Genomic DNA, 22,340 nt, shown 5'->3' with positions numbered 1-22,340 from the left:
TTACCCCGCCTCGGACACGGCTATGTTTAGCAGCCTCGCCACTCAGGCAAAAAAAAAAAAAAAAAAAAGGTCTTGGATTTCAACCTACCCCGACCCACTGAAGTCATAAGAGGGCACTGACTGGAGGAGCTGTTTCTCAGGATTGCTTCAGTTTCTCGTAGTTTATTTATTTTTATTTATTGGTTCGATTTATATGCCGCCCTTTCTCCGGAGACTCAGGGCAGCTTATAATGCGTTAAGCAATAGCCTTCATACTTTTGTATATACCTGCTTAGTAGGGCTTTCCCCCCCCCCCAAGCGGTGTTCTTTTTTATACAAAGTCAGCTTATTGCCCCCACAATTCGGGTCCTCATTTTACCTACCTGGAAAGGATGGAAGGCTGAGTCAACCTTGAGCCTGGTGAGATTCGAATTTGCAGTAATTGCAGGCAGCTGGTGCTACTTAACAGCACTTTAGTCTGCTGAGCCACCAAGGCTCTTCGGTTGGGAGGTAATGCGGGGTGCGGGCGCTCTCCCGCCAACTTTAGGGCAGTAGCGCAGCCTGACTTTTTCGCCGTCCGAAAACACCGTTCATTTTCGGCTTCAGTGGCCCTCCTCCAAACGTTCCCCGATGGCTCAGGGGCTGCTCATCCTGCTCCGACTAGTCCTTCGCCTTCAGCATTGTGAATGGGGCCTTAAGACGAGACCCAACTCTCTTTTACAAGGTTTAACCACGGCTGGCGAATGCCCAGACTTTCTTTATCCCCCCCCTTTCCCCCTCCCTCTCTTCTTTTATGGCAAATAATCAGACACTCTCTGAATTAATTCAGAAAAAAATCTAGATTTCCCTCCCTCTCAAATAAACCAAACAAACACACTCCTTTCTGACCACTCGCTTTCCGTTTTGGCGTCCTTAGAAACTTCCCTCCCTGCCTCCTAAACGTAAAGAGAGGCGCTAAAGCGAGGTTTCTAGGTAAAAGATTTGTATGAATTATTGGATCTTAACTTAAAAGAACCACTTTCTCTCCTTTAAATATCGTGTTGAAGAAATGAAAAAAAATAATAATAATTGGCCTGGGCTTTTTTTTTTCTTTTCTTTTCTTCTTTCCCCTTTTTAAAGTGCATCTCCTAACAGATTGATTATAGCCCTACAATCTGGCGAGCATATAATGTATTATTTCGCGGAGAAGGCTGAAGGAAGATTGGTGACTTTTGAAAAGCGGAATTGAAACGCAGAGGCGCGCGCGCGCGCTTGCTTTCACATCCCCCCCCTTGATCACGTGACCGGTCAGCCTCCGACGGATTTATTTCGTTCAAAAGGTGGGCGAGAAAAACATCCGGCTCCACCATTGTTGATCCTCTTTCCTTTCCGACTTTGTTTACAATCCCTGCGTGCTCTAAATACTACTGCCAGCCCGCATCCTTTATTTGCACTTACTAAAGCTCCTGTTTACCCTCCGCTCCACTTTCCCAGGTGAATTTTTTTTTTCTCAAAAGAAAGCGGTTTAGAGATCTTTTCCTTGAGGAGAAAACAATTTTTTTTAAAGAAAAAAAGCACGGGCAACAGGTTGATCCACGCACGTACAAATGCGGGGAAGCCACCCCACATACCCCTTGGAGGGTTTGCACACTCCCCCCTTCCCCGTTGGCTGGCCAGCCTATTCGAATAAGCTGCCTCCCTCTCTCTCGTTTTCTTAGGGAATAAAAGTAAAAACAAAACAAAACAAAACCCACCCAGCTCGCCACAAATACACCCAACGTATCGGAGAGCTTGGAAAGATTTTTGTCTACACAAAATGCTATTTTATTGCATTGTCAGGGGTTATTTCCGTCTTTCCTTCGCTCGGCTTGCCCTCCAAACCAACCAACCCCCCCCCCCCAGCATTAACCCTTTTGGTTAGCTGGAGGGAATGCGAAACTGAGATTTGGCCCCGAGTTTAATCTCCCCCGTCTCTCTCTCTCTCTCCCCCGCTCCAGCTTCCTCTCTCTCTCTCTGTCTAAAGATCTGGCACGGTCTTGCTCTCTTAACTCTCAGATCATTGTTCCGGTGGCGGCGGCCAGAAAGAGCAAGGCAGCGCTGTGCTCTCACTTCCTCCTAGCTTCTTTATAAAAAAAAAAAAAAAAAAAAAGGGGGGGGGGGAAACATTCCTCGTCCAACTTTTCCTTCAGTTATTCAGTCCTTCAATCCCACTGGCGGGCTTTTGCCGAAAACCTACTACACCTCCAGTTTTTGGTAAGTGGGACGCCGGTCCATTTGCAAAGATGGTGCCGCCGCCGAGCGGGCTGCGTGGCGTGTACCTCGTAGAAGTGTGGGTGGTTTGGCTGCGTGCGTGCGCGCGTGTTTTGATACCGAACAGAGCCTGCCCAGCACCCGTGTCGTTTCGCGTCAAAGGCAGCTCCCGAGTTAAACTAGGGTGGCGTCTGAAATCTCAATAGAAATCAGCACGGTCGCCTATTTGGCTGGCTGGGACGGACTTCGGGACACGCAAACCCTGAAGCCGGTTGGCAACCGGGCCGCCGCTCTTGCGATCGTGGCAGCTGTTTAACGTCCGCGTCGAGGAGAGCCGAGCGCTTTTTTTTAAAGCCTTAACCTTCATATTTGCTGTTTGCAACGGCTCTTCCGTGATATAAAAGAGGCAGCTGCCAGCCACGGAGGGCTCTGAGATATCATTGGGTTAGCATTGCGTTATGATTGGAAATCTCGTGTCAAAAGTTCCCTCGAAGACAACCCATCAGTTTAATAATTATTATGGCGGAAACAAACCCGTGCAACTTTTTAACACGCATTTACAACACGGTCTTCACTTAGCGTTTCGCAGCCCGAGGCGCCGTTTTACATTATTGTCATAAATGGTTTCCGAGCGCATAGCTGATATTAAACTATGAGGCTGATTGAAATTTATAGGCGTTTAAGGGTAAGCCTGATTTGAATTTCACCTTGTCTACCACCACCTACTACCACCCCCCGCGCCGCCCCTTCTAGGATCTATGGGGAAGTGAACCCAACCGCTGCGTAGAGCTGACCTTTGGCTGACACCCCTGGGTGGAAAGACACTTGGCAAATGAGGGGTGGAGGAATTAAAATGAGCTGAATTTTGGTGGGGGTTCGACGAAGTCCCATGACATTCGCCCGAGGCTGAGCTCTGCAAGGTCTGGAAGTCCAGCAAAGTTCAAGGGAATCGGAAGAGCTTCTCGGGATCTCCCTGATAGTCACAATAGGGGAAGAAAGATGATTCCTCCGGGCTACGGAGCGAGAACAGCAGCCGCGTGGCGCCTTCAAGTTCAGCGGCACTTTTCCCGTTCTTCGAAAGCTTTAGCTTTATTCTCACTTTTGGTTAGGGTGGGGTGGGGGGGGGGGAGAGAAGTTACGGTAAGAGTAGCTTAGGTTTTCGAAGCACGAAAACAAGCGCGTGAAAGCGGGTGCTAACAAGCGGTGCGACTTTCTTGGGGCGGGGGGGGGGAAGTGACAACCTTACGCCTTCCTCGAAAACTTTTTCCGGCGTGGATCTGAATTTGCAGCGCCCAGGGTTATATAACCAAAGAGGGGAACTTTGCTTAAGAGCGGAGGCAAAGGTGACATTTCGCTTTCAGAGCAAATGCCAAAACCAATGCCGGCTCCTTTCTCCTTCTGATTGGTTTGGGGGGGGGGGTTCTAAAACTTTACCGGCGTTTGTGAGACGGTCCTTATAAGTTTAACCAAAGTCCTGGTACGCATGTCTGTTACGCAGGAGGGGTATTATGTAAAATATGAAGCTGTTGAAAGTGACGCGGCGAGACCAGACTTCCCACGGTCTGAAGGGTGAAGGCTGGACATAAGGCTAGAATATGGCAGTGGGGCTGCAGAGGACGCCTCCCCCCATGTCTTCACGCACACCTGCCCCCTAACCTTGTTCAACCCCTAAGAAGTTATTTAATGAAATCGGGCCAGCGCTGACAATTTCTACAATAGGTCAGTCCCTGCCACTGTTGCTTTCAATAGGAGCCCCCACTCCTCCACTCCCCCCACCCCCAGCATTTTAACTAAGAGGTATTCACTTCAGGCTTTCCCCGGTTCCCATGGTCAAGTTTCTCTCTGGAGCCAGAACACGAGTTTCCATCAAGTCTATGCTTTCCTCACATTTAACGAGCAGTGCTTTTCCTCCCAGGCTCACGTCGGTGAGACTCACGCCTTAAGCAATGTTGCCCAAGGCTCAGGTCTCTTGGAATTGGGAATAAAGGCTCTTCTATAGGTAAGAAAGGCGGAGGAAGGGATGCTGTAGGCGGGCGAACTATCTATGAGGACCAGACAATTTGTGGGATGCCAAAAGTTTATCCCCTTGTCGAAATTCGGCACTTCTTAGATGAATACACCTTCCTATTTGGAAAGAAACCTCACCCGTCTAATACAGGGATGGTGTCGATCCGTTTCACCCCAGCCCTTCATGAGCTGCTTATATCCCAAGAACGTCGGTACTATGGATGGTTTCGTGACCCAGGAGAATTAACCCAAGGGCGAAAGAAGACTCTACGCACCTAGCGCTCTTTCCTGAGAATCTCCTCTAAAGCGGTTTTGGGTTTTCTGTGCCCTGTGAAATGAGAGCGGTGCCTCCCGTGAAAGTTTTGGGAAGTCTGCTTTTATTGATCCCTTCCCTTCCTTCGTTGCACTGTTTGAACCAAAACAAACCGGATGTGATTGTCTCTTTGAAAGACGGGCATTCCGAAGGAAATGCGAATGAAAACGGTGTAGGTCCAAGAAAATCTAGTTAAGAGACCAGCGAGAAGTGCAATCTTAACAGTACTTAACGGGTTTGCTTTAGCAGACCTTGGCTTTCCTTTGCTCAGTGGAGATTTGGTCCCGGTGGCTGCATTCCGATGACTCACCTTGGCATTTAATTTCCAACGCCGAGTCAGATCAACTTGCTTCCAAGAAAAAGCCTAATTTAGCCTGTTGGAAAAAGCGTCTCAAGGCTGGCTAGTCCTATCATGAAATAGTGCTTAAGCTATTAGCTCGAGGCCCCCAATCTTTTTTTTTTCAATGGGACCCCGTAAATAGGCTTGGAATCGATAGGATATCCGTCTGAATCGAATCTGTGCTTGGTCCTCTGTAAGAGTTCGAATCCCATTGTCATCAATGAGACTGAATTCTTTCTCGGGGGGACAGTTAGAAGCGGGGCTCCCCTGTCGACCGACCGTACTGTACTTCGTGGGTTTGGGATTCGGATGGAGATACAGATCTTCCAAAAAATATTTGTACTGTATTGAGAACAAACCCCAAATAGCTGGCTAGGCTGTCGGTGCTATCAGTCCTTCTCACACCCCTTTTCTTGTCTGAAATTTGCCAAATACAAAGGCTTGCATTCAAAAGATCATACAGTTTGATCAGAGCTAAATTTAGCAGACAAAACATCTCCCACCTTAATAAACCAGTGTGTTACTTTTACAAGAGAAGGGTAAAAATACCAACCTTTCAGAATGGGAGAAATCGTGGCAAGTTAAAAAAGTGTTAATAGGGCAACTTCTGTTGCAAAAATTGGATTCTAACAGATAATATCCGGCAAAGAGGCATAGGCTGTAAATAAATTAAACTGTTTAAATAAGTTAAACTGTTTCCAACCAGGTTTTAATTGCAAAAATTCACATTAAAGCTGATTATAAATCCTTCCTGTCCTATCTGCATTCTGCAGTCTGTCATTTTTTAGGCTGCTTTGTTATCTCTAGAACATTTAGTTAATTAATCATGCCTACATTTTTCTTTTCTTGTCTGGAACACACAGTTTATGGAAAGCAAAATCGCTCAGCATAAAGTGCTCCTTTAAAAAGGCTGTTTACTTCTCTCTCTTTCCCCCCTCCCTCTCCTTATCACCGTTTTAGCATGCTTGGTGTAAGGCAGAAGTTCGTATCCCAAGGCAGGACTATCGCCCTATTGGTATGCTATGTCCAGACTTAGAGCAAAAGGATCATTAAATGGGTGGAAACTGGAAAAATTAAGTGTGTGTCTCTTTGTGGGTATAAGCAATGTCTTCTAACCTCATATTCATTGACAAATTTAATGTCGCTTGTATTAGCATCTGAAAGAAGTCCATATCGATTACAACAGAATTTCTTTTGCCTATTAAAATTAGGATCGGGAGGGGGGGGAAGGGGTTGTGTATTTATTGGAAGATCAACTTCCTTTCTTCCTGCATCTCTTTCTCTTTCTCCTTTTATTGGAGACAACCATTATAACGAACACCGGTCATCCTATAATTCAGAACTAATCCTATTAGTTATTTCTATTGTTTATATCTGGAAACTGGAAGAAAGTATTGTGTGAAGTTATGGATCTGATGCAACATTGATGTCACTGTCCCCACAAAATGTTAGAACAGTCAGCTTAGCCTGTCTGAACCAGCATTCTTCCTATTTAATCAGTTCTCCTGGCTTTTCTTCGCTCTTGCTTATCGCTGAATGTTCCTGACTGCAAGGCATTAAAGGCTGAATGGTAGATACATTTGAAGGTGTGTTTCCATAGACTTAGGGAAATCCCTTGTATATCCATTGAATTAACTGGTTTATGGATTGGGGTAGTTAAGAGGAGCAACAGACAAGTTCTTTTCCCTCCTCTCACACACAAAGTATTAACATATTATTTGTAATAGGATTCCATGCATAGGATACTTCCATCCATCTTTCTTATCCTCAGTTGGGACATTCCTGTTGCTTTATTGGGCTCCAGGTCAGATAATAAATCACAGATGCTGATAAAATGAATTCAGGAATGCAGAAATGCTTTTGATGATTGTTATATTTCCCTTGAATTGAGCGTTTAGATTGCAATTCGGCAGTCATTGGTAATGTACCAACAAACTTAATGTTTATATATATATATATATATATATATAGATAGATAGATAGAGAGAGAGAGAGAGAGAGAGAGAGAGAGAGAGAGAGAGAGAGGGAGGGGGGGGAGGGAGGGAGGGAGAGGGAGGGAGGGGAGAGAATGTCCTGGGATAAATATATGTACTTTATAATGATGGTGTTGATGATGATTTTCAGTTCCAAACATTTCAATTAAGAAATATAATTGTCTCCTCTACATGGGAAATGGGAAGTGACTGTAATGAATATTAAATATATCTCCATTAATAAATGTACTTAATTCTAACTCGGAAGAACTATTGAATTGCTGTTTACTGAGTCTATTCATACTCTTTAGTCAACATCTTTATGATTCTAACAGGCCAAAGTAACCCTTAAATAATTATTGTGAAAACAATTCTACAACCAATACTTGCATAATCTTTAATATTTTTGCTTATTTTTTTTAAAAAAACTACCAACACAGTTACAAAAGAATTAAGGCAAGAAGAAACATAAAGGCTTTGTAGTAATGTTTTACTACCATTATCAACAAATGAAAACTCATTTACCTACCTTCTTTTAAAAATAATTTAACAGAATGAATGAAAGGTTGCCAAAACCAAATAATTAACAACATGCATTTGATGCATTTATGACAAAATCATTTCAAAAATGCTTATGATTTTCTTTTTAATGTCATAAAGTCAAATTCTGTAATTAATTTCAAAGTATATTGATAATATTTATGGTGTTTTCATTTCTTACAATCTTAAAGTATCCCTTGTCTTACTGATTTCAACAACTTTTTCTCAGAATGACACTGAAGGTATAAAGGGCAATAATAGTTTTTATTTTAAAAATACATATCCATGGATCATCTCACAATTGCTTTTGACAAAGGGCATAGGTAAAGGAATAAAATATTGGGAAGGAATATCACTGATTTCACTGTTATCTTAGTGTGTATGTTTTCTAGTAATATTTTACCCTTTTCTCCATACATTTTGGATTATGACATCAAGACAGGCACAATTTTATTTCTTGTTTGTTTTAATAACAATAGTGAATTTAAAATATATGTCTAAGCCTCTCTCTATGTATAAACATTTATAGATATCTATCCTTCTGCATATCTGTCAGTCTAGATACATGCATAAAACACAGGTGTATTTTGGATCCCGTGTATTTGGATCTCTATGACGTTATTCATGGGTCTTTGTCCAGTACAGAATCTGCTGTGCTTTAACTCCACTGTCAGGAACAAGTTTAAATATGGTCAATTGGTATTGTGTCATGGCTAAAATTAAACCAGCAATGTAGATTATTATAGAATGTTATGTAGAAAAAAAAATGGGATGCAATATCAGGAAGGAAGGGAAAAAACCCCAACATTTATTCTGGTTGGAAGTAAGATGCATCAGTATCAGTTGCACTTCTTTATAAGTAAACATAATCAAGGTCAAGCCCCTTTGGAGGACCATTTATTACTTATAATCAGTAACTATTAATAGATATTATTGATACATTAATGGCATATCAGGATAAATAAAACTAATAATCCTTAAAGATTGTTGGATTGTACTTTTACACAGAGAATACTTATATAAGAGGCTTTATAATCAATGGTCTTAACCATAGATGCCATAATGATTGCTAAAAAATTATGGAATGAAGAGATACACACTGTATATAGCCCCCACCCTTTCCCCAATACATTTACTTGAATAGCTATATATCCACATAGGCATTTAACAGGCTGGAAGTCTGTTAGAAGTATTTTTTTTTCAGATATGCAGAATGTGGACTTCTCTTCTCTTCTCTTCTCTTCTCTTCTCTTCTCTTCTCTTCTCTTCTCTTCTCTTCATCTGAAAAACTTGTATGGGAGTAAAAGAGCAAATATTATTTTTAAGGGGCAGTATAATATATATGTAGAGAAAAGAATGCAAAAGGTAATTAAAAAAAAAGTCAAAGAGTTTAAGGAAGGCAAATTCTATATTAGAAAGCAGGCTGTATGCAGAATTTATGGGAATGAATTGAAAGAATATAAACAATCTGGTGCTATAGAGCATATTTGCATGTGTTTGGATATATTTTTCTTTTTTTTAATCTATTTTCTTCCTGCAATGATGACTTTTAAACCATGCAGTGCAATTTCTCTAAATAGGTGTACACAAATGATACCATCTTTCGAATAAAGACTGTGTAAGCTGTTTGATAGCTTGCAATTATGGCAACCCTGGATCTATGCTTGGTGTACAACTATAAATCCTAAAAACACCTTCTGTTATTTCTAACACACCATGCTGTATTTTAGAGAGGTCCAAGAATGTTGTTCCAAGGAAAATAAAAATAAGGAAATAATATAACTATTAGATTCTATCGCTTCAGCATATGGCATGGTAAATGTATGAAGATTTACAAAAAGGGTTGTGACAACATGGTGTGCAGCTGTGCACAGCACCATTTAATCGTCCGATTTAATAAAGTAGTTTCTCAGAACCTCATTGACAATCAGGGATTGCACACCAAGTTTTGGAATGTCCCTTTTCCAACACCTTTATTATTACTTCATCCTCAAATCAGTTCAAAAGCCCATTCTTCTCTTGCTTTGAAAATAATATTTGTGGCACTTCAAAGGGAAATCTAGGAGAAGATTGAAATGCTTTCTGTAACACCTTTATGCAGCGTTTTGCCCATGTTTCCTCCTATTAATTTAAAAGAGAGCTTGTCAATTTTCTTGGATTACATGATGGAACACACATGCTTCTTTCTGGAAAAGACTTCTTTCTTTTTTTTTCAAGACTCAACAGATAGTTCTTTAAAGTTTGTCTTGGGCAATAAGTGGTTATTTGGAGCATATGCAATATGTCTGTGATTAGCAATATATTCTGCCATGAAAGTCTCACATACTTAGCATTCATGTAAAACTATTATCTTAGAAACCATACAGGTTTAGAGGAGGATTTAGATTGCCATGTTGTGACCAGAAGATTCTGTCTGCCGCTACATTCCACACTTTGCTTCCTTATTGCTTGTGTCTCTTTTTCTTCCTTGTCATCTTATAAAGTGATCTTATAAAGGACAAAAAGCTGATGATATAAATAAAAAGAGAAACCGAGCTGGGGCACATCATGCATCAATGCACCAAGGAGCGATATCATTTTCCCAGTCTTCTATCTTCCTACTCAGAAACAAAGCAAAGTACTTTGCTTTGAGTAAAAGTACTACAAAACCCTTCAGTAGACACAACTCCCAATGTTTGAGGTTATGTCTCATCCCATTTTTATGAAGTTACCCAGGTTTCTTAGGTGTGTCCTAATTTATTTGTCTGACAAAAAGCACTGCTAAAAATGTTAACAAAAATAAAGCTTCCATTTATTAATAGGTGCCACTGTGGTGTATAAATACCGTGTATATTTGTGTGATTCCCACAATCATAACAACAAGCAGAGATGATAGAAGCCAAACTAATCACGTAAGCATTGAGTGACAACTCACTCACTCAATCACTCAACATAGGCAGATGCAGGATATGCTTTAAATACAGGAGAAATGTTCTATAAAGCTATGAGCCAGCATGGAGTCAGGCAGAGGTGAAAAAGCAGCAGTATAGACAAGGCCCAGAGGGGAATATTGCAGTGTAATAAGTAAACAACAAATAAACAAAACAGATTGGTTTTCCAGCACGGAATTTAAAATCCTTATTTCCAAGTTCTCCATAAGCAGTTAAATTCTTCACTGAAAGCTCAAGACATAACTTCCTTTATTTCACTGCAGTTCATTGAACCGAAATAAAACTAACTCCTCTTAAATTATTGGGGGGGGAGGGTTGACTCATTTAATGCTTTAATTCTTCCTATTTTGCCAGACTTTGGAATGATACTAGAATTCTAAAGATGGGCAGAAGATAAAGTGATGTTTTGAGGGAATATGAAAATTTGCTCTCTGAATCTTAGTGGAAATTTTACATAAGCATACAATATTGTTTCATTTTTGCTTCTGGCATAAGATAGGGAAACTTCCCCATATCTAGTTACTTATTATGTGATGAAAAAAATCATGGAAGAATGATTGGAGTCTTGTTAATCTTTAAGAATACAGGAAATTAAATACCGTCAAAATGAATTTTACAATAATCTATGCATAACATGATTAATTTTCAATTGATTTTGCTATTTTTTTGAACAAATATTTGTATACCATATACCTCTGGCTAGATTCCATTCAATAGGATTAACTGCTGAATCTTGCTTAAACTATTGGATGTTATGTAACCCCATAGGGGCAGATACTTATTTCTCAAGATAAATGCAGCCTAATTCCAATTTATGCAACAATAGCTCCATTAAATACATGAACAATCCATTGTGATATATGATTTCCTACATGGAAACATTTTGTGTATAAATAACAATACTGGAAGACTTGCAAGGTATTTTCTAATTTATGACAACATACATTTTCTACTAAGATGTTAACTCCAACATATAAAAGGAAACTAAACAATCAGAATGATTAAAGAATGATCATGTTATGCTGAAGCATTTGAAATGTCTTCATAATGCAAAGGTTTGATTTCTTTAAAACATTTATCTATCAGATAGCCAGAATTTTTTGACAGCCACATAAAAGAAATTATAATGAGAGAAAATCTTGTATCACTGCAAATCTTATATGGGTTTTTAGCTTAGGGATTGTGTCCCACAATGTTTCATATATTGTCTTTGTATTGTTAAGTGAAGGATCACATTCAGACACACACACACACACACACAGAGAGAGAGAGAGAGAGAGAGAGAGAGAGAGAGAGAGAGAGAGAGAGAGAGAGAGAGAGAGAGAACTGCATATTTTTTTAAAAAAAAGACAATTTCTTTGACTACAATTTTAATAGCAATAACACTTAGACTTATATACTGCTCTGTAGTGCTTTATAACACTCTTTGAGCAGTTTGCAGAGTCAGCATATTGCCCCCAACAAACTGAGTCCTTGTTTTATCAATCTTGTAAGGATGGAAGGCTGAGTCAACCTTGAGCCCATCAGGATCAAACTCCAGACCGTGGGCACTGGGAAGAGTTAGCCTGCAATACTGCATTCTAATCACTGTGCCACCAAGGTTCTTACAATTTTAAAAACATCAGAAACAAACATTTAATTAAAAAACCCCTGAAAGTCTCGCCTATATTATTAAAGGAATTGTTTATTTGGAATACAGTGGATATAAAAAGTCTACACACACCTGTTAAGATGCCAGGTTTTTGAGATATAAAAAAATCAAGCCAAGATAAATCACTTCAGAATTTTTTCTGCCTTTAATATAACTTATATGCTGTATACTGTATTTTTTGGACTATAAGATGCACCTAAATTTAGAAGAGGAAAACAACAAAAAAAAGTTTTTGGCCTACCTTTTTTCGGGTCTTTTCCAGTCTTTTTTTGGCCTGTTTCTGGGGCTTTTTTTGGTCCATTTTTTTTTGGCTTTTTTTGGCCCGTTTTGAGGCTTTTTTGGCCCATTTGGTGGGCTTTTTTGGCCTGTTTTGGGGGCTTTTTTGGCCTGTTTTTGAGGCTTTTTGGACCCATTTTTGAGGCTTTTTTCCAGCCCATTTTCAAGGCTTGAAAACGGGCCGAAAAAAGCCTCAAAAATGGACCGAAAAAAAGGTCTGAAAAAGGCCAAAAAAGGCCAAAAAAGGCCCGAAAACAGGGCATGCGGAGGCAAAAAAATGGCTGGTGGGTGGGCAGGGCTTCAGCAATATTTGGTCTATAAGATGCACAGACATTTTCGCCCCCTTTTGGGAGGCAAAAAAGTGTGTTTTATAGTCTGAAAAATACGGTAATTCAATTAGAAAACAAATTGAAATCTTTTAGGGTAGGGACAATAAAAGAAGTACATTAATGTGGTTGCATAAGTGAGCACACCCTTAGACTAATCCTTTGTCTTTTGGAGGTGGGGTCAGCATGACACATCATTATTTACCAGCACTCTTCCTGGTAAAAGTGCTCTGAATCTGTCAGATCGTGAGGACATCTCCTATATATAGCCTTCTTTAGGTCACCCCACAGATTTTCATTTGGATTCAGGTTTGGCTCCTGCTGGGCCATTCCAAATCTTTGGTATTCTTCTGATGAAGCCATACCTTCTTGATTTGAAGGTATGCTTTCAACCATTGTTATGTTGAAAGATGAAATTCTTTTCTACCTTCAGCTTTTTAGCAGATATCTGATTTTGCCAACATTGACTGATATTTGGAACTCTTCATAATTCCTTCCACCTTGACTAAAACCATAGTTCCAGCTGAAGAAAAGCAGTCCCAAAGCATAATGCTGCCATTACACATGCTTCACTGTGAGTATGGTTACTTTTGGTGATACATAGTGTTGTTTTTGCACCAAAAATAATGCTTGAATGATGGCCCAAAAGTTCAACTTTGTATTTATCAGACCATAACACATTTTTCCAGTTCTTTTGTCAGACTTGATGTAGGTTTTTGCAAAAATGTAGCCAGGCTTGGGTGTTTTCTTTTTAAGAAAAGACTTCCACCTTGCTACCCTACTCCACAGCCCAGACATATGAAGAATATGAGAGATTGTTGTCAAATGTAGTACACAACCCAGCATTTGCCAGCAATTCCTGCATCTCCTTTAATGTTGCTGTAGGCCTCTAGGCAGCCTCTCAGACCAGTTTTCTTCTTATTTTTTCCATCAACTTCAGAGGGACCCCTAGTTCTTGGTAATGTCACTGTTGTGCCATATTTTTCCACTTGTTGATGACTGTCTTTACTGTGTTCCATGGTATGTCCAGTGCCTTAGAAATGTTTTTGTACCATTCTTCTGATGGATATCTTCCAACAATGAGATCCCTTTGTTGCTTTATAAGCTCTTTTCAGACCCTGGCTTTTGCTGTTAGAGACAACTGAGTAAATGTTAGAAAAAAAATCCTAATAGAACAGTTGAACTTTATGTGGGCTTGATCAAAGTCACTTTAATTGGTGGCAGGTATGTACTGACTACTATTTAACATCAATTTGAATGTGATTGGTTAATTATGTACATAGGTATATCCTTACTTATAAGAGGGTGTGCACACTTTCACAACCACTTCATTGTATGTTTGTATTTTTATTTTTCCCTCACAAAGATTTCAGTTTGTTTTTCAATTGAATTATACTGCTTATATATTATATTAATAGTGGAAAAAAATTGAAATGAATTATCTTGGTGTGATTTTTTTTTACATCTCAAAAACCAGACATTTTAACAGGCTTTTTATATTCACTGTAGCTATGGACTACATTTGTTACATCTAATTAATCCTTGTCTCTAAAGAATGTCTTTGAGCAAGCTTGTTAGAGAGCTAGGTAAATGAGTAGAAGAAATTATTTGTTTTGAGCAGATCATATGTCCTTTTTGTAAACTTATGCAATTGTGTGAATGAGTGAGGAAAAACTTCTAAAGCATCTGAATGAACATTTGGAGGTTGTGAGCAGAAGGAGAAAGAATTACATTTGAATCCAGAAAGAATGGAAATGATAAAATGAACTTCTTCTCTCTGTTCCCCTCTTACTCCCCATCCTCATCATCAGAGAAAACATTTTGAAAAGTTTCCTGAAATTGGGGTTGATTGTTGAGACGCAGGTTAATTCTTACTGAGCATTCATTTTAGATTAATATAAGATCTTTTTCTTCTTCTAGACATCACAGATCTTGCTGCATTGGTCCATTTTTCCAGGAGTGTTCAGTTTGCTATATATGGGACAGACTGCAGCTAAGATATTTGACTGCTTTATATGGAAGCTCTACTGAAAGCAATTCACCTATTTTGCTGTATCCCATAATATAGTTAAAATTGGACCCTAGGGTAAAAATTATGTAGGAAGGGACAAACAGGTCCAACATGACCAGATGTGTAAATATGGTCATTATAAAAATATACATTATTTTTTTAATATATTTGTTAAATCTTCAAGAATTTGAATTCTATATAATGCAATCAGAATAATTCTAGTAAATAAATAAAACAGATATAGAAAAAGGACAAGATTTTTTAAAAATTTCATCATGTATTTTTCCTTAATTCTGGTCATACCTCTAAGTCAACATAAGCTGCTAAAGTCTCAACAAGGTTAAATAGTCATCTCTTATTTTTTCCCCAACTGATCCTTAGTAATTTAAAAATAACTTAAAAACACAATTATATTTTTGTTTATATAGAAACTCCACCAGTTCTGAAAAAAACAATTACTTTTCTCTATTATATAATTTTGCTGAGAGATACAGATTTATAGGCCCCAAATTATTAAAACTAATTAATATAATTATATGAAATAATTAATGTATGAATTCCACGCAACATGTTTCTAGTATATTACAATAGCTCCTTAAGTTCCTGCTATTAAAAATAATAATGGGGGATCTGTGATGAAGAAAGAAGCTTTATTCAGGCTTTGATGGCTCTTAAAAACAGTAGTTCCCAACCTAGCATTCTCCATATGGGTTGGGAATATAAGTCTTAGCATTTCCAGCCAACAAAACCAAAATCCAGGATTCAACTGAGAAAATTTTAAAATGGTAGACCAGAACATTTGTTCTTATTCTCTTGCTATTCAAATATACAGTAATAGAGCCACTGGGGGGAAAAAAACCCCACTTGATTGATTGAAATTGTTATAATAGAGTGTAATAATATGCTGTAGTATACAAAAAACTAAGCAAAGAGAAATTATGTAGCAAAACCAGCACACCAAATCAGACTCAACAGGAAGTCACAGCAAATCACAGATAATTGAGACGTGAGTATTTCTCAACCTCAGCAACTATAAGCTGTATGGACTTCAATTCCCAGAATTCCTCAGGCAGCATTGCTGAGGTAAAGACCATACAGCTTAAAGTTGCTGAGGTTGAGAAACACTACATTAATTAAATGTAATTCATATTACCTATCATTTAAATTTCTTTTAGGACCCATTTCTCATATAGTACTTGATTCCAACCCCCAGTGCTCAATCCTATGTGAAAATGAAGCATGTTAATTTTTTTTTAAAAAAAGTTTCTATGGCACCGGTGTCAAACTTGTGGTGTCATGTTGCCGTCACATGACGTTTCGCGATGTTTTTCCCTTTGTGGAGCTGGGGTGGGTGTGGCCTGTGCATGACGCATCCGGCCCATGGGCTGCCAGTTTGACACCCCTGTTCTATGGGCTACCATTTGTTACCATTTTTCCCCCAGCTACATGGTATTTATTATAATCTCTTCTTTCTATGAAGCCATTATTATAGTATATGCTGTGTAAAGGCTTTGGATAACGAGTGGTGAATTGTTATACATATTAAGACAAAACTTGTAAAAGCAGAATGTTTTAAGCCCATTATTTCTAAGAATTAATAGTCACTACTTAGTAAGTGTTCAAACACTCCTCTTTATAACCCAACAAGCTTATTTTTACAAGTTGCTCCAAAACATTCAGCTTAATTAATGACTGGAAAACCCAAACACCAAACATTTTTATAAGAAAAGACAGAAGCTAACACACTTCAGGATTATTGGCTTGTTTTCCAAACACCATCCTAAGGAATTACTCAACTTCTCCACTGCTATTTAGTTACAACAGCACATTGTCTATACTGCCTCTCTTGAATTCCAGTGAGAATATAAAAGTTTTCAATGTATATTTTTATCTTCATTAAAAACAAACACAGCACTAGGTTTAAAAAATACCCACAAAAGAAGATGGAGACATTTCAGTGCCACAAGTGAGACATTTTTATATAAACCTCAACTGAATTAAATCATTTGGCGTGTCATACTTCTTGCATGATAGAGCACATGTTGAGTAAAGAGTCATTTTTACAAGGTTGTATGGAAACGGGGCTAATACGATGACAATTTTTCAGGGCCTGACCTTATCGCAGTTGTGCACTGAGGCTACAAATTGGACACTTGCAACCCTATTACATGGAAATAAATTGGAAATGACATATTATTTATACAGATGTATACATGCCTCTTGATATTTGGAGGGAAGAGCATTTAACTTTTATTTATTGCTCCAGTAAAATATAATTAAGTAGTTGCTACCTTGACATGGCAGGATGGCAGGATACAATAACATTGCTTACATATCTGGGTTGGCTTATTACTTTGCAGCTGAATCAATTCTTCACAAAGGCAGAGAAGACCCATCCTGGAAAGCAGTCCAAGACAGACCTACAAGCTATTTTTATTATGTTTATAAGAAACAGGTTGATACCCGACACATCAATATTTGTTTGAAAGCAAGTCCTATTATTTTTGATGGAACACATTTTAAAACAGGCTGAAATCTTCTATACATTTAGTTAGAAGTGGGTCTCATTGGATTCAGATAAATTGGATTGCTCCCTTTACATTCTGCGAATTTTCATAATTTGAACAGTTGGAATCAGATCCCTTTTGTTATGAGATATAAAATTATCTGATAGCAATATTATCTGCAGCTCATCCCCAGTGAACCAAACAAAGTCTACACTGGTGTGTTGTAATCCCATGTACATTTATATGTAAGAAAACTCAACTGAAATTAACAGGATTTATTTTGAAGAAACAGCATTTGCTTGTACAAATATTTATTGTTCATTTTATAGTATCTGCAAATCCTAGGGTTGTGCATATTTCAAAAATGACTCTGGAAAAATGTTTTGCACTTTTTATCAACGTACACTTCACAGCTGTTAATTACAGAAACCTGACTTTTCTGGCTCCATATGAGTCTGAATAAAGATGTCACTGCTTTATGGAATAATCCATAAAATTAATGTGACCGTTAACCCCTGTCGCCTCAAATCCTGACCCCACATAATTTAAATCACAATTGTGCACGTCTGCATCCCACTTTTTCTTTTTTCTTTTCACAGTCCTTGAATCTTGTTTGACCATGTCGAGGAAATGTATCACCACAATACGCAGCATTTTGGCAACAAGAACCTGCTCAGATCATCTCAACCCTTCCAGAAAGCCCTACCCTTGTCCAAGGATGCGATGAAGTTCTACACACTCTCAGGATCCCAAAGCCTATGGCTTCCACGAACTTCTTGCAAATGTATTTAAAGGTAGTCCTTGATTTATAACAGTTCATTTTATGATGGTTTGAAGTTTTAACAGAACTGTGAAAAAGTGACCTATGACCATTTTTCATACTTACGACCCTTACAACATCTCCATGGTCACGTGATCAAAAGCAAAATTCAGATGCTTGGCCACTGACTCATATTTATGGACGGTTGCAATGTCCCGGGGTCATGTGATCTCCTTTTGTGACAAGCAAAGTCAATGGGAAAGTCAGAATCACTTAACAACCAAGTTACTAACTTAACAACTGCACTGACTGTCTTAACAACTGTGCAAGGAAGGTCGTAAAATGGGGCAAAATTCACTTAACAAATGTCTCGCTTAGCAACAGAAATTCTGGGCTCAATTGAGGTCATAAATCGAGGACTACCTATACTGTATTTCCAAAAAAATTGATCATCCCTGATGCAAATCTAAAGGCAAATAAATCAGTTGTGAAATGTAAAATTTGTTACTATCGGTTCTGTGGGCGTGGCTTGGTGATGGGGTAATGTGACTAGGTGGGCATGACCAACCTTTTTTTTTCTTTTTTAAAGCATTTTTTTACAACCTATTCTGGCGAATAGGTTGTAAAAATGCTTTTAAAAGGTAAAAAAAGGCTCTAACAATCACAGCTGTGGCGCATGATAAACAGAGCCTTTTATTTACCTTTTAAAAGCAGGAAGTAACGATACCTGAGTGGGTGGGTGGAGTCTCGTGCCGCCATTGCTATGGTACTCTGAACCACCTGCCACAATTGCTACTGGATTGCCCGATCTGGTCCAAACCGGGAGCATTTCACCCCTGAAATAAACCCAAGCTGACATGCTGCAGTTCATTGCTGCCACTGCCTGTGGTTCACACTCAAGGTCCAGAGCAGCCTTTCTCAACTTTTTTTTTTACCTAGGAAGAAGCCTTGACATAATTTTTAATTAGATTTTTTTTTGATTAGGGATGATTATTGATAAGCTATGAAATACCGTGTTTCCCCGAAAATAAGACAGGGTCTTATTTTCTTTTGAATCCCAAAATAAGGACTTGGCCTTATTATTGGGGGGGTGTCTTATTATTTTTGGGGTGCAGGAGGCCCGGGCAGCCTGCGCACTCACAGCCGGGAGACTGGCAGAGAGAGGTTCCCTTTGTGCACCGCCATCAAGCCCCTCCCCTCCTGGGGTGTGTGTATAGAATGTGAGCACCAAGCCGTGCAGGTGCCCACCCCCTCTGCTTGCGCGCCTCCCAGGCCTCACCACGATGTGGGGGAAGCTGGTGAACACCAGGTCCTTGAGCTCATAGCAGAAGCCATGGCCTGGGCCAGCTCTCCCTACAGGCTCCAGTCCAGCCATCACCATAGAATGGGAAGCACATTCCCAAAGTGGCCGTTGCCCTGGCTGGGGTTTGGAAGCCGCAGAGGCAGAGTTTGGGGGAGAGAAAAAAGACTTCTGCTGCTTCTGCTTTTGGCTGCATGCAAGGAAAGTAGCAGAAGCAGCAGAAGTCTTTCTTTCTCTCCCCCAAACTCCGCCTCTGCGGCTTCCAAACCAAAGCGCAGGCTATGTGGACGCAGTACCTAGGCGTGGGGGAGAGAGTGGGTGGGCTGCTACCAGGGAGCAGGAGCAGGCACTCGAAGTTTATGGTTGGTGCCATGGGCGGTGAAAGGGGTGAGGGGGCCGCAGGAGTTTGCAGGTTGCAGCCTTGGGAGGACTGGGGGAGGTGAGGGACCTGTGTGTGTGTGTGTGTGTGTGTGTATGTGTGTGTGTGTGAGAGAGAGGGGGGGCTTATTTTCAGGGGAGGGCGTATATTTAGGCCCACTCCAAAAATAAAGCTTAGCCTTATTTTCAGGACATGTCTTATTTTTGGGGAAACACGGTAGGGAAAGAAGAGATTTGTTAAAATTAAAGAATGAGGGAAGGATCATCCAAATTGCTTATACAATGCCTGGAAGGAGCGGGGAAGAGTCATTTTAATATTTTTTTTCTTTTCTTTCTTTCCATTTCTTTTTCACTTTTCTTTTAATATTTTCTTTAGATTCTATTAAGATTTTCACTGTGTTTGTAAACTTTAATAAAATTATTGTTAAAAAATTAATAATTTTTAGCCCTTAGGAACCTTTGCATAGGAATGATTATATCTACAGCTAATATTGCACAGCAGGCAAAGTTAAAAAAAAAACCCAGTGTGTTTGTTTGGGTATGCATGCTTGTGTGTGTATGTGTGAGCTTGCATGTACGTCTTTATGTGATTTGCAATGTCTGTTACAGGGTTTATAGGATCTATAAAATCAGCGTTGCTTCCTTTTGTTCTAGAGTCATGGCTAGCGCGATTCCTTCTCGCCGAGTGAAAGGGGAAATGGCTTGCTGACATTTGTCATTCTCAGTTGTGAAGAAGGTTCACTCTTCCGAGTCCATCACCCAAATAATAGAATTAACTCTTCATTGTTACCTAATTATGTGTTATTCAATGAACTCAATTGCTGGGGCTGGCAGAAGATACTTAATCATAAATTAGCCACATAGACTGGGCTCATGCAACTCACCAGATTTAATATAATTGGCTATGTTAATAGTTCACATGTCATGTAAATATAAGCAACCTTTTCCCTTTTCATCTTGCCACTGACTTGACAAGCTAAGTTTTAACTACTGACATAGAGTCACATTATTCTTTAGGGCACCCAGTGTCTCCCCCCCTTTTAAATATCAAGGCCCCAAAATGCTTGGATGTTGTATTTCTAAAAGTAGAACTGCAGATATAGCTTTTCCCATTTACACAGCTCAATGGCATCAGGGCCGTATCTGGGTTTCTTTCTGTCATGCAGTTCTTGTTCATACAAAGTGGTCTCATTTCAGATCTGGAAGATCAGAGCAGATGCATCACTGTCTTGTTATGTAAGGAATGAGAGTGTCCCATCTGAATGCTGCCAAATATGCTTGTCAAGCACAGTAAGTAAACTGTATGACAGATAACTTCCTAGTAAATTATTTTGGAAAAGGAGCAAGCCAGATTTAGGGAAGAACTGTCTACATTTGATCAATGTCTGGTTCTCCATCATATAACAAAAAGGGCATTTCTTCCTCTTAGGTCAAATGTTGTGTGTGCTTTACGGATTTAACGGCAGGTTTCAGTCTGATTCTTAGAAACAGGCTATAGGGGAAATTGCCTGTTGATTCTTCATCAATTAGGGTTGTCTCACCTTGGTCATAAAATACAACAGAATAGAATAACAGAGTTGGAAGGGACCTTGGAGGTCTTATAATCCAACCCCCTGCTTAGGCAGGAAACCCTATACCATTTCAGACAAATGGTTATCTAATCTCTTCTTAAAAACTTCCAGTGTTGGAGCATTTATAACTTCTGGAAGCAAGTTGTTCCACTGATTAATTGTTCTGACTGTCAGGAAATTTCTCCTTAGTTCTAAGTTGCTTCTCTCCTTGATTAGTTTCCACCCATTGCTTCTTGTTCTACCCTCAGGTTCTTTGGAGAATAGCTTGACTCCCTCTTCTTTGTGGCAGCACCTCAGATATTGGAAGACTGCTATCATGTCAGCCCTAGTCCTTCTTTTCATCAAATCTCATGAAAATAATTCTATGCAACTCTGTTGTGGTTCTCCAGACCTTCTCTCCCTGTCTAATTCCTAAGTGAAAAGGAATGAAACAAGAATGCACCTTGTCATTTATCCTTTTTCAATTCCAATAGGTTCCCTGGTTTTGTCTGAAGTGGAATTTCAATTACAATGCCTTCCAAGGAACCTATTTCAATTCTTTTGCATGCATAAGAGATAGCCTTCTTCTCTACAGCTCAAGTGGGCTTCAGATGTTTTCTACAAGCATCCTGTAGGGAAGAAAGTCTAGTCATCAAAACATGGCAAAATCAAAACTGTTATATTCTCCAAAAGACCTGCAACTTGCCACCACTCTGGAAAATTGATGATATCTGCAATGATCAGTCCAACATATTCAAAAAGTGGAGTCTTTTTTCATGCAGTGCCATTAAGAATGAACATTAAGGGCTGTTCATATAATGTTGCAACTACTAGAAGGGCTTGGGCACATAATGTTGCAAATACTATTCTGTGTTATGCAAATTATAATGGTAATAATCATATCCCCAGCTGCAATAAAAATTTATAGAGCAAAGGTCATGAGCCTTTTGGCTTATGGCACCCAGATATATAATTACCATAATTTGGCTTGTCTGTAAGCCATCAAATGTAAATGTTTAAGGACCTTGCTGTGATTTCCCAGTGTATTCTCAACCCCTTGCTAAGGCAGAAATTCAGTTTCACTTCCACAGAGACTCATATGTAGCTTTGATGCTTGAAATTTGGGTTGAAACCCATTTTCTTTGAGAGTTTCCTGGCCATCTTGACCTTACATGAGAAATTCACATCATGGATGGCAAAAATCGATTAGAATTTAAATGTTGTGGCATATCTGATGGAACACATGGTTTCAGTTCAAAAAAGGTTTGCA

The 22,340-nt window shown here is 39.3% G+C and overlaps 1 protein-coding gene and 1 long non-coding RNA gene across 9 annotated transcripts in view; one reads left to right on the top strand and one right to left on the bottom strand.

Moving 5' to 3' along the window:
- The first annotated feature begins 705 nt into the window (after nt 1-705).
- The window catches only part of LOC117678312 (uncharacterized), a 53,210-nt gene continuing 31,575 nt past the window's right edge, over nt 706-22,340 (top strand). For 4 of the 8 annotated variants that reach the window (XR_004594985.3, XR_004594986.3, XM_060682961.2 and 1 more), the window contains exons 1-3: nt 706-2,211; nt 17,682-17,876; nt 20,718-20,810. Coding sequence is in view for 2 of the 8 variants with exons in the window: in XM_060682961.2 (XP_060538944.2) it covers nt 17,841-17,876; nt 20,718-20,810 (129 nt within the window). In the remaining 6 variants the exon portion in view is untranslated. Of the gene's footprint in view, nt 2,212-3,621; nt 4,208-17,681; nt 17,877-20,717; nt 20,811-22,340 lie in introns of those variants that run through there. The other 4 variants (XR_009620432.2, XM_087872640.1, XM_087872641.1 and 1 more) reach the window with 3 other exon arrangements.
- Nucleotides 8,161-22,340, bottom strand: part of LOC148113075 (uncharacterized) — a 75,416-nt gene continuing 61,236 nt past the window's right edge. Inside the window, exon 2 of the long non-coding RNA XR_015728596.1 lies at nt 8,161-8,670. This is a non-coding gene — a long non-coding RNA (uncharacterized LOC148113075). The remainder of the gene's footprint in view (nt 8,671-22,340) is intronic.

This window comes from Pantherophis guttatus, chromosome 6 (genome assembly GCF_059756535.1).
Source record: "Pantherophis guttatus breed Tessera chromosome 6, ASM5975653v1, whole genome shotgun sequence".
NCBI lineage: Eukaryota > Metazoa > Chordata > Lepidosauria > Squamata > Colubridae > Pantherophis > Pantherophis guttatus.
Note: the sequence above shows the minus strand (reverse complement) of the source record. Positions and strands in the feature narration are given on the sequence as shown.